This window comes from Amphichorda felina (genome assembly GCF_050947745.1).
Source record: "Amphichorda felina strain 45539 chromosome Unknown scaffold_1, whole genome shotgun sequence".
NCBI lineage: Eukaryota > Fungi > Ascomycota > Sordariomycetes > Hypocreales > Bionectriaceae > Amphichorda > Amphichorda felina.
The window spans coordinates 2,693,577-2,706,297 of record NW_028145049.1 but is presented as its reverse complement, the minus strand read 5'-3'; the positions used below and the strand labels follow the sequence as shown (position 1 = coordinate 2,706,297).

Sequence of the window (12,721 nt, the reverse complement as noted above, 5' to 3'; positions counted from 1 at the left end):
CAATTCCATCGACAAATCGTCGATCATGTGTTTGCTCATCTGACCATCTTCGATCCTTGTTATCCATCCCTGGGGCCAATTGGACACGTCCCTGGAAGCTTTGTCCAGCTCTCGCTGTTCATCGTTACAAACAGTCCAAAAGTCCAATATGCACTTCTCCCCCACCTTCAAGTGTGAGCTAGCCACCAAGACGTTGAATTGCCTTCTTGATTTAATGTGAGCCAGTTGCTAATATTATGGCTAGCCTCGCCGCATTGCGCGGTCAGCCCTGATGGCCGTCTGATCGCAACCCTTCTGTCGCCTGCCATCGTCGTTCGATCTACCGAAACGTTGCAGGCTCTCCATGCCGTGAAACTTCCATCTGACCTCTCTGGCCCGGTTTTGACCCTCCTCTGGTCCCCTTCCTCCACAAAGATTCTCGTATCCACAGCAGACCAGATTCACGTCCTGTCCGCCCTCGATTCGTCTTCTCATGCTGTCGTGCGAAATCCAGTGTCTGGCCCCGCTAAGCCTTCGCACGTCCAGTTTGGGCATGATGACACGGAGCTTCTTGTATTCTCCCCATTTGGCCTTAAGCTTCTCATTTTCAACCTGATATCCTCAAAAGGTTCAGAGATTAGCAGTCCAAAATTTCACCTGCCCTCTACTGCTTCGCGAAGTTTCTCACTTCGTCCCAGCACTGGCCACCTCGCACTGTTGACCCGTGTCGGTGGGAGAGACATCATAAGCATCCACTCCCCGGGCGCTCGGGACCTTCAGAGGTCCTGGTCACCAGACACTATCGATGCGCAAGCGTTGGCCTGGTCCCCCGATGGCCAGTGGCTTTTGCTTTGGGAATCCCCTGCGCATGGTTGGCGCCTTCTCCTCTACACCCCTGACGGCCAGCTCGTACGCACGCTCGGAGAGCCTCATAATGCGAGCAATGAGGATGCAAAACTGAAACCGGGAATCAGGGCGTGTAAATTCAGCCCCGACGCCCTGGCCTTCGCTGTGGGGGACCACAGCCGATCCGTTGCGATTCTGGGCACGGCTACATGGAGGCAGAGCCTCAGACTGGTCCATCCATCCACGATCTCGCCTAGTGATACTCTTCAGGTGAGCCGACGTAGGATTCGGACCCCGAATTCTCTCTTTGCTTTCCTACTCTTGTGGACCTCTACTCACCATGCATCATAGGTCTGGCAAGAGCAGTTGCACGGCTCCGTCGCTGGCCGCCAACCAACTCGGACTTTTCACCGTGCAACACAACAGATATCACCCCCATCTCCTCAGTCCGATAGTAAGTCTTCGGCAGATCTGAGGATAGGATGCTCAGAAGCTTCCTTTGATGCCTCTTCGAACCTCCTCGCCACTAGACTGGACGATTCACCTACCACACTCTGGGTTTGGGATCTGGCAGCGACAGAGCTCAGAGCCGTGCTCCTATTCCATTCCCCGGTAGAGTTTCGCTGGCATCCACAAATCCGCGAACTTCTCCTGGTAACTTGCCAAGATGAGGCTAATCGTAGCGTGCCGTTCATCTGGGACCCTTTGATGGATGGGCCGAGGTTTGTAACCCTTGGCGAGGATGCCTCTAGTGGTAAGGCCGCAAGGAAGCTGCAGGCAACCTGGGTCAACTGGGATGCAGATGATGCAGCTATCCTTCTCTCCGACTCGCATCACTGGCGCCTTGCGTTGCTTTCTGAAAATGAGGCTGGTCCTGAGCACTGGGAGACGGATAACCTTAGTCTACTGGGGCTAGGGTCTGCTCGGTCGGATCTGGGCTCCACGCGAGGAGGGGGCTATGATCCCCACGAAGGGGCGGATGACACGTCGCTTTTAGAAGATACATTTTCGTTCAAACATGGGTGACGAGCCGACCCGGCCACGAAGTGGAACTCGGCCCAAGCCTAGGCGTTGCTCTGCCCTGGGTCAATGAGGCTCCTCGAGTTTGGGTGTCCTAGTACCAACAGGCTTTGCATTAGGCGGATATACCAACCATGCTGCATCTAGCATGCGACGATGTCGCTTCTGGAACCAACCAGATGATGGACAAAGAATGTAGTTCGTATTCTTTGTGGACCTAGGACTGTGATCCTCAATCCGTATAGGTGGCGCCAGGCATTCGTGCATCGATGAATCGCTGCATCTCTGACTTGTTTTCTCTTGTCTCGATATCAAAAGATGCGCTCAGAACATTTCTGGTAGCTATAAGATGCGGGTGTTCTTGGAGACTTCCCGAGGACTGGATGGCTAGGAGCCTTTCGGCAAGCTTAAGGAGGTTTCCTTCCACTGCCTCCCTCCTCTCTCGACATGATCTACGTCTCCTTGTATCAGATGAGGGGGGCCTCTGCTACAAAGGAACCAGTGGTTGAGTGATCTTGCCCTTATGCCTTCCCGGACATCAGGACTCCCATAAGGGATCCTCGCCGGCTTGTACATTGCCGTACCCCTGGCACACCTGGCTGCTAGACCAGCTGGCGTTCCTGGTGCAGCCACAGCAAAGCCTATGGGTGCGCACAGCACACAAAGGCGGTTGCTGATATGACCTGTCATCGCTCACCCCGGGTGTGTCTACCTTGCCCGTGGCTAGACCGGCCGAATTCGAATTCCGAACACACGCTTGTACGAGTAGCCTGCAGGAATCGAAACCCCGGAACATGGAGCTTTTGGTAGGCTAGGCTGCTAGGGTTTCCACACTGCGAATAACCTTATTACGAGAACCACCTGGAGGGAATCACGAAGCCAAAGGAACATTGGACTTCGGACATCTTGTCATGCAGAGTTGGTGTCACCGCATTCAGCTTCCATTAGACTCCGCTGGCTGCCTATATTTCACCCACTTGGGCTTGGAGATGCATGGTTTACAAGAGTAGGTACTGATGGGAAGATGAGTACCAAAACAGGTGTCACGCTCAGCATCAAGACGCTGTCAATTCTGCATGACTGCGACGCAGCCAACCTGTGCGGGACGGACAAACAGCCCCGCTGCGGGAGGTGACAAAAGGGAGAGGATCAGAGAACGCTCTAATAGGAGTCGAAAAAGTTGGACGTTCAGCATTCACCAGTCCCCTCTCTTGCGAGCCTAAGGTTGGGAAAGTATAAAGAATCCCGCCTTTGGACTTCGCGTGCATGCTGAGTCGTTCGCTACGACCTCCTTTTCCCACCAGCACTCTTCCTAGTCGTCTTGCTAGAGACCAAAGGACCCTGGTTGAGCAACCTTCGCTCCCTCAACTAGTGGTCGGCACGATAGTCAAGTCTGGAACTTCGCAACGTCTTTCACAGTGTTGTACAACACGAAAGTCCTTGTCGAGATTATTTTGGGACTGTTTCCATGAACCCGGGCCTTCCCCCTCGCGACAGATACCTAGGTTCATTTCGGCTGAACTGTCTCATTCGATGGCTCAGCGCACACAAGCTGTTGAGTCCACTCAGCAAAAAGACGTCGGACCGGGATCTAAGACCGGTGTCTACTACATTACAGTGTGTAATGTTAGTTCTGCCACCTCCCCCGTGTTTCTATCCTGACTCTTGGTTTTGTAGTTGCCTTTCGGAACCTCGTGGCACGAACTCAAGGATTTCACGCGCACCGTCTGCGAGGTTGCCCATGTTGAGGTATTCAGAACCAGCACGTCGGGGTGGGTTCGTGTCAATGGACGACAAAATTTTGACAAGGCATGGCGTGAGTGACGACGATCCGTACCTCAAGCTGCTGTGTGTCATGGCTTTGTTGACGTGAGTGGCGGCGTAGAGCTTCTGAACGGTGGCCAGTTCAATGGGCGGACCGTCATTGCCTCGGATAGGAATAAGGACGAGTCGATCAAGATTAAGGAACTGGTCGACACGTCCCCAGATTTAGCAAAAGGTCTCCGTTCTTCCATTCAGTACGAGTACTGTCCGCCTGTATCAACGGCCCAGTTTACTGCTCCATCAAGCGGAACGGTGAGAATTTTGGTGCCCCAGAGCATGATAGGCTCTCGCAGGGCTGACGATGGGTACTTGCAGCAGCTTCACGAATGCATGGACAGCTATTCTTCCGTGCCCATCGCAGGGTACAATCCCCCTGCTCCAACGGCTTTTGCAGGTCCAAACGGGGCCGCCCACAATACGGCTGCGGACCATTACAACTATGGGGGTGTCTACAGGAGTTCGCAGGTTTCTGGGACGTCTGATAATTATTGGAGCGCCTCTCTTCCCTACCCCGATCACACAGCCTGGTCAAACAGTGACCTCACGAATACGGCCCCGCAGCCAGCTGATCCCGGCAGCCATGTTGTGACGGAGCGACGGAAGATCCTGGTCCGAGATCTTCCTTTCCGGGCAACTCCAGAGCAGGTGATTGCCTGGGTCCGGAAGAAGATGGGTCCCTTTGCAGGTAAAATTAGCACCATCGAGGTTCCGCCGGGCGGGTCTGGATCTGAGATTCGTGGCCATGCATATGTTGCCTTCCGGTCATCATCCTCAGCTAAGGAGGCTGTCAGGATGTTGGACCAGAGCACATTCAAGGGTCGGCAGGTATCTGCACGGATGACAACGGAGGGAGTGGCCCTGATGGACGATGGCGACCCTCGACTCAAGAAGTTGGTTGATGCCGACAAGGACAAGGGCCCTAAAAGGAGTCGGCGTTCCAAGGACAAGGTGGAGGGGGCCATCCGCTCCTCTTCATCCCGTCCGGGCCAGAGGTCCTCCTCAGACAAGGATGTGAAGAGCGGCAAGGTCGCAAAGATGGGAAAGACTGAAAAGAGCGAGAAGGACGACAAAGACAAGAAATACTCTGGCCCGCTTGTTGTGGATGGCACAACCAAACAAAAGTTCTCACGTCAATAATTTCCTCCGGTCACATAACTAAGTACCCAGGGTTCGTTGGACCAAAAATGCTTTTACGGACTACCGTCCTTTGCTTTCTTGGAGTTCATCTTGATTTGGTGGGAGATTGCTTACAACGATGTTGGAGTAACAGGTTGACCTGGAAGGGGTTGATAGGTTTGTGCGGGGGAAGTTGGTCAAGCGTGAGGGGCTTAGAAGCAGTTTCATATGACAACATCCGCAGCCCTAAAATGCCAATGCGTTCTGGACAGATGGTGGCTCCATTTGGCGGTGGCTGCATCTTCAAGGTGTTGGCAACCGGTGACAGAGCCGACCCCTTTTGACTAATGACGCGATTGGCCTGGCAGTCTGTAGTCTGCAGTGCGCATGAGGCTATCTGTGGTATGGCCGGTTGTCGACGTGCGGATCTCCCCGGGACTACCTAGAATGGAAGAGGCTATATTGCCTATTTTGTTTGGTACGTTGTATGTTGGTACCTATCCGTATATGTGCGGGTGATGTAATGCCATGCAATGTACGAGGCAAACTGCATTCTCTGTAAGTATGGAAGCACGGACAGCTCATCGGCCCCATCGCCTTCATTGCCACCGTCACCATGGTGCACCCGAACCTTGTTTATGTACGTGGTGTCGGTATCACAGCTACGACTGGCTATCGCGAGAGAAGTGGCACGGGGGAGGCTGAGCACAAGAGAAGAAGGCTTTATGCTTGTTTACTACTGGGTATGTCTGTTCTATCTGTAGTCTATGTGGTTGGCGCCATTATCCGATGGCCATCGGCGATGTTAGGCGTGGCACCAATCCTCGAACCCTGCTTGTTGGTGAAGAGGACTGCCACACACGTGCTCGCTAGCGGATAGCGTCTCGGGATATGCCGTCCAAGGTTGCCTTAAAGTGATGCGATACCTCGATCCCGGGAACCAGATTGGCATGCCACCCCTGAAAGACCCTATCTCTGCCGTCCCATGTTTTGGGGGCTAGGTGTATTCATGGCTGTGCAAGGACAGTCGTGCTATGTATATGCCGTGCTGGCAGCCTGCCAACGTTGCATGGCTCACGCCAACGCTCTCAACTGGCGCAGACGGACGTTGTGCTTTCCAGGGATGCCTTGTCTTGTCAAGGTGCCACGAGGGGATGGTCATGTACACTCCCGTTGGCTGTGAGACCCATAGAACCAGAGAATGGGATAAAGCCCCGGCGGGGCCGCATATGCAGGCCACCGTGCACGTCGCCGGATACATCATGTACGCAACTGGACAGAGCTTTTCGGTGTCGTGCGCTGCTGCATGTTACTTGGTCAATACTGCAGGTTCTGGGTGCTGATTCCAAGTTCCCAGCCCTCGCAGGCGACGGCAGTCGTGCTTCCGCCATGGCCCTGCCTGCCAACAGGTCTTGTTGCCTAGCCGCCGAAATCCATCTTCAGAGCAATGGTTGGTTGGCCTGAGCCGGCGTCAGACGCGTCCTTACCCGAGCCCCCCGTTGTTTGCTGGCCCGACCTGATGATCTCCTCCAGGAACACCCTCTGGCCGCTGCTCATGCCGTTTACGACCGCCCTGAACACTTCCGGGTCGACGGCGGCCAGCTCGAGCAGCCGTGCGCTGGTTTCCTGGAAGGCCTCGTCGCCCTCGGCGGTCGTCCTTGCTAGGAGGGTCGGTATGACCAGGGACATGGCGGGCGGTACCTTGTCCTTATCGAGCGAAGCCACATACTGACATAGCGTGTGCGATACGAGGGTCCTGGCCCGCTCGGGATCCTCTGGCTCACAATCCGTCACGAATGCGATGAGGCGAGGGAGTAGATACCGGGCAATGCTCTGGTCGGCCGGCGTCCGTGTCGGCTGAACTAGTAGCGACCTAATGCAGTTGGCAGCTATCTTTGCCGTCTGAGAGTAGAGGAGGCGTTAGTCTCGTTGAATATGTTTTTTTTTGGCCAAGGGAGAGCTTCCTATACGTACCATGCGATCCGTGAGGCAGTCAATAACCTCGTCTAGGTATCGGGAGACTAGTGGGTCGGATGCCGGCAGATGATTCTCGCCACTGGTGAACAGTATTGTCGATGCAAGGAGGCAATTCCTCACGCACACCAGGGAGTTCGGGGCCTCACGCTTCTGCGCGTGCAGGTATATGGACAGGAAGCGGCGTAGACAGCCCTGCAGCTGGATGTCAGTGGCCGAGGGACCGTCGTCCTCCGATGGCCTCCGAGAGTTGGACATGCTCTTGACGAAGCGCTTGAGGGTCGGCAGGGACTGAGGAACAATGATTTCCTGACATCCTGGGGTCGCCAGAGTCGTCGCAAAGATGTGGATGATGCAGGCGTGCAGATCCGTCTTTATTATGGACGGGAAGACCTCCGCTGCGTCAACAAGCGCATCCAGAGATGCGCGGATGAGCAGAATAGCCTCCTCATTCATCTGGTGGCGGACAGGCTGGTTGCCCTCAGACAGGTTGGGGAGGAGGCCAGCGAGGACGAGAACGATGATCCTCGTGAGCTCAAAGAGCTGATCAATATCCTCGGACAGGTCGCCCTCGTCGGTGCCATGGCGCCTTGCCGATGGATGCGCCACGCACAGCGCACTGGCGATCTGCACGATGGCACCCTGGACATCAAGCCCTTCTGTCAGCACCAGGCGGTCGAGCAGGTCCATCGTCTCGGCAAAGACATCTGGCCGATAGATGGCATGTCCGGACACACTGGGGTGCAGGATCTTCTTCAGGGCCTGGAGGATGGCGAGGGTCTGCTCCTGCGTGGCGAGCGAGTCGCCGTGGGCAGGGCGGATGGCGAGAGCTTCAAAAGCAAGGCCAAAGAGGACGAAGAAGAATGCAACTGGTTCATCTCGGTAGTTGATCCCATGGCTCTTGGACTGCCCGTTGACAACAGCACCGTCAGACTCCTTTCCGTCTAGAGCATCAAAGACAAAGTCGCTGTCCTGCTCAATAAGGCTAGCAATGGCGTCAACTAGCTTGAGCCACGCGTCCTGGTAGAAACGCAGGAGGGTCTCTCGGTTGAGGGCAGCGTAGATGGTGTCCAAGCTGCCAGACATGGAGGGGGGCCCCAGCGTCATGGAAATATCCGGCTCGAAGCGTAGCTGCGCAAACTCGCGCAGTGACTCGAGCCACAGAGGAGTCAGGGTCCCAATGTGCGGTTTCAAGACGCCCAGCAGATACTTCTGCTCGCTGCTGGCAACCTGCAGCTCGGCCCAGGCTGAGAACACGGCCAGTTTGACCATGACTTGGGCGTTGGAGCTTAGTCCCTTCAGATCACCGATGCCTGCATTCTCACTGTCCTCGGCGAAGCTCTCAAGCGCGCTCACAAGAGTCTTGAGGATGCGGCCCATACGGTCGACATCCCTGACGATGCCAATCGAGATGAAGCTGGCACACACATTGACGGCTTCCGAGGCAAGCTCTGGAGACGAGTCGGCTGCAAAGGCTGGGGTCAGGGCCGAGCTGATCTGGGCCTGGTACTGCTCAAGAAGCATCGCCTCCTCAAAGTCTGGATCAGGGGTCTTGCCAAACATGCGAAGCACAGCACCGATGATCTTCAGGCCCCATACTCGCAGCTCCGACACGCTCGACGTGGACGCCGAGAATGCCATCCGGACAACGTCGGCCACCTTGGCTTGCAACGCCGCCTGCGCCTGACTTTCCCCGTTTGCCATGACGTCCTTGGACACGAGCAGGAACAGATCGTTGATGCAACTGATGGCGAAAGTGGTCACCTGCCATCTCAGGGGCTCCACCTCCGACGAAGCAGGGCTGTCCTTGTCCTGCTTCGCTACACCACCTGCGGCAGCAAAACCAGCAACCTCTTCATCGTTGAGATCAGGCACTGCGCCCGTCTTTGTCTTGGACCCTTCGTCTTGCCCCCTGGACCGTGCCCTCGTCATTTTGAGTACAGCCTGGAAACGCAGCAGCCAGGCATCAGTCTCAGCGAGGCACGTCTGATGCATCCAGTTACGGATGAGGTTCCTGATCCCATCATGAAAGGGCGCAGTGTCGAGAACCCTCCAGAGCTGCTCCTCAAAGCCTTCTTCGGCTTCACGGAGAACATCCCTCGGCTCCCTCTTCATAATATTGTACAGCCCGTCGACCGCAATGTCTCTGAGGGTGGCGTGGTCCGAGTTGAGGTACTTCTGCAGAAGCCGGACATATTCCCCGAACTGCATGTATCCGGGGGCGTATAGAGATAGGTGTTCCAAGCAGCTGAGCGCGGCCCTCTGTACCCGTAGATCTTCCTCTTCCTGGAACTGGCCTACCAGGGTAAAGATGAGCTCTCTGGATTTGGTAGAGTCCTGAAGGTCGGGGCCGAGAACGTTGATCAGGGAGTCGACACTTTTGGCAATAGCCGAGGTCGTAGAGAGATCCATCTCCAGATTCATCGTGATGGGTGACGAGACCTCGCAGTGATGCGTCTCGGAGACGTAGAGCTGAGCCAGCATTCCTAGAGTGCTGGGGACATACCCGGCAAAGCTGAGCCCGGCAGCATCCGAGGCCAGCGACAAGGCCTCCAACGCCCAGTAATGCACAATGGAATGCGGATCGTTGCACAGGGACATGAGTATCCCAAGGATCGTCTTCAAGTGGTACCCAGCCGCCATGCCGCCGACCTTGGTCTGGATCGCGCCCAGAGCCATAGCACATCCGGCTCGCGCGCTCGGTTCTCGGTTGCTCACGATTGTGTCGACAAGGAACTTGACTTCGTGGTTCGTGAAGGCGTTGCCATAGACGTTGCAGAGGCGTGCCATACCGGCGTATCCAAGACTCCGTACATACTGGTCGGGGTCCAGGACAAAGTCACGAACCATATCCTGCAGGAGTTTCTCCACAGCCATGTTCTCAATGTTCCCCGGGGGAGACTGCGTCTCCTTGACGGCCACCCTCATGGTTGCGAGGATGGCCGTGGCCAGGTTGACATTGATGGCTGCCTTTCGCCCAGGGTCTCGCTGGAGGGATCCCGCCGAGGCAAATGTCCGAATCTGCTCCAGGATGCTCTCCTGAACCTTTGCGGGAGTCAGGGGGAAGGCGAATGCAAACAGCTGTATCGCTGAGTTGATGACCTCGGTGGCCGGCGGTCCCGGAGAGCTAGGATTAACTGCACCGCCAATGTATAGGACGGATGCATCGTGTTCCAAGCTGCCGCAGATAGGCGAACGCAATATTTTGTTAATAGTGTTCTCAGGGGTGTCATCGTCGACGCTGGTCTCCACCGAACTTTCATGTTGGCCAGGTAGTCTCTTAACATCGAAACCAGAAACAAGACTGGTCATACCGAAGCCAGTGTTGTCGCCCACATCCCAAATCGACTCGAATGTTGCGGCTGCATTGGCAATTGAAGCGCTGAGGGAGCTCGGGGCATAGTTTTCGGGGTCGGCAAAAAGAGATATGGCTAGGGTGAGAAGGTTGGACTGCAAGAGAGATTCGCTGCTTCCAGCCGGACTAAGGTTGACCAACTTGATGTAGCACTGTAGAACCCGCCGTTGGACCATCATGTCGAGGTCTTGAAGCTGGAGCGCAGGCGTCAACCTCTGTGAGATATCGTCTGACGTCTTTTTTGAGGGAAGAGTCTTCAGGAAAGCCGTGGTACTCTGCAGCATTGTAGCTATGCGCTTGGAGACATCGACTGTAAGTAGTCGACTGTTGAACTGCAAAAAGGCCAATATGGACCCTAGGGCGCACTCCCTGACATGGGTCAGGAAAGAGGACTCGAGAAGACTCCTCGCTGAGGTGTTGTCTTTGGCAAGGGGCTTCGGTAGAGCATTCTTCCACAGGAGAAGCAGTTGGGAAAGGTGAATCTTGACAAAGTTGGGACCCAGGGCCATCAGGCCGCCGATCAGAATCCATGCCACTTGGATCTGAGTGCTCGAGACGCGAAGCTCAGACTGGCTGCTCGATTTAAGCAGGTTGGTCGCCATCGTCAACACCCGGCTGTTGACATCGAGGGATCCATGAAGCGGGCGCGACGGGCTGGCGCTCAAGGTAGCGGCGAGGCCATGGGCAAATCCGATGCACCTCTTTTGAGAATTGCGGCCACCTCCCAGAAGCGACAGCTCACGACTCAGACTATTCATGCAGACAGTCAGGCACGGGAGCAACTGCTGAGGGCAAGCCACAACAAAGACCTTCATGCAGTGTGAGGCAAACACCTGAACCGAGTAGCTGGGATGTTGGAGAACCTGCAGCAGGCCATCCCTGCATGGCTCGGCAAAGGTGTTCGCCGCGGAGCCCAGCGACTCTATGAGTGATGACACAGCGCTGAGGGCGGTGACCAAGGTGTGCTTAGACGGCTCAAGTCGCTCAGTCAGCGCTTGGGGGTAATTCTTAAGGATATTGTTGATTAGAAGCTTTGCAGCTGCAATCTGACCGGATTCCCCGAGCATCCTCCGGCCAATGACATCTTGGATGAGGGTGTCGACGATCTTTCTTGACATTAGCAGGCGATAACGGTGGTTGTTGATGGATCCTTGGCCCAGTATGTCGGTTGTGAGGCTCTCGACAATACTGAGGTAGTTGGTCTCGACCAGTTTCTCGCCCAGCCGCCGGAACAAGTGGCCGTAGCAGATACCAATGGCCGCCCGAGTCCTGTTGGAGGCTGATGGTTTTGTGAAATGCCCAGCTAACAGCTTGAGCATATCTGCCAGCGATAAGGCAAGGTCCGACGACCTCTTCACTCCCGGGGCAGGACTGGCCGACCGAGCGGGCATATCGTCGTCGTCGGCTACAATCCCTGGGTGCGTTGAGTTGCGCTTGAGCTTTGGCTTGGTCTTCTTGCTCTTGGACCCTCCGTCGGCCCCGGCCAGCGCCGAGTACCCCTGAACTAGGGCTTCGGCGAAGCAGTCGGCGGCGGCATGGCGAGCCTGCACTGTTGCCGAATCAAAGGGTTTCAACACACTCGTCTCGAGCTTGTCAAAGTCGGTCGAGTTGCGGAAGTATCCCGTGTGGCGCACCAAGGATTTGAGGCAGCGGCAGGCCGCCACAATGACCAAGCCGCCCTTGTCGTTGGAAGCGCAGCTCCGAGCTTGCTTCCAGATATCTCTGGCAATGGTCTCATCCAGAAGGGTCTCCACCATGCCGGTGATCTTCTCGAGGGCGGTGAAGACGGCGGCGCGAAGCCCCGAGTGGCTCGACGTGGACTTGAGGAGCTTCAGTAGAGTTGTGCAGGAGAGCTGGTGCAGTCCAATGGCGCTGTCCCCAGCTGCGGCGAAGACATCGCCCAAGCAGTTGACGGCGGCATGCTTGGTCCGTATGTCGGATCCCGACTTGGACTTGCCCCCTGATACGATGGCAATGAGGTCATTGCACGTCTCGAACAGCAGCTTCCTGTCCCCCTTGGCGAATATGTGGGAGAGGCAGCGGCCTAGGTTGTTGCGTGTGACCCGCGAAGGCGCTGGCGTGGAGAGGTTGATGATCTGGAAGATCTCGCGCTTTAGGTAGAACTGCTGGGCGGTGCAGTCGTCGGGCTCGAGCTGGAGGACATGCTTGGTCAGGTTGGAGACGAAGGAGAGGATGAAGAGATCCTGCTGCTCGGCAGGAAGAGACTTGAGCTTGGCGACGTCGAGTTCGGGAGTTGCAGTGGGCGCATCGGTCGGGTCGGTAGACTGGACGGGAGGTGGTTGAGGACCTGGAGGACCTGGAGGGCCTTGGGGGGGACCTTCTTCAGGTTGCGGTTGCGAGTCGAGCTGGGGCTGAGCTTTGGCCGGACCTTCAGCCTCCTTGGGAGAGGACATTGCACAGAATGGTGACCCAAGTGGCTTCGCGTCGTGTGTCGAAGTGTCGCCCCGAGGTTGTGTCGAAAGGGTGATTAATGCCAGGAGAAGGGGGTTGATTATGGGGTGAGGTCGGGATCCCTGAGGGAGTCGAGGTGGGATGCATGACAGCTGTCGCTTCAGTGGCCAGTGCTTCCACTGTTCCAGCATGTTT

At 56.0% G+C, this 12,721-nt stretch overlaps 2 protein-coding genes across 2 annotated transcripts; one reads left to right on the top strand and one right to left on the bottom strand.

Moving 5' to 3' along the window:
• Nucleotides 1-3,378: 3,378 nt before the first annotated feature.
• Nucleotides 3,379-4,806, top strand: ACO1O0_000872 (RNA recognition motif domain-containing protein; the record flags this gene model as incomplete). The annotated part of the gene is made up of 2 exons (XM_083190368.1): nt 3,379-3,464; nt 3,720-4,806. The coding sequence occupies 2 exons, from the start codon at nt 3,379-3,381 to the stop codon at nt 4,804-4,806; spliced, it is 1,173 nt and encodes a 390-aa protein (XP_083054227.1).
• Nucleotides 4,807-6,204: 1,398 nt separating this feature from the next.
• Nucleotides 6,205-12,528, bottom strand: ACO1O0_000871 (AP-1 complex accessory protein LAA1; the record flags this gene model as incomplete). The annotated part of the gene is made up of 2 exons (XM_083190367.1): nt 6,205-6,687; nt 6,760-12,528. 2 exons carry the CDS (start codon nt 12,526-12,528, stop codon nt 6,205-6,207), a joined length of 6,252 nt encoding a protein of 2,083 aa, XP_083054226.1.
• Between the last annotated feature and the right edge of the window lie 193 nt (nt 12,529-12,721).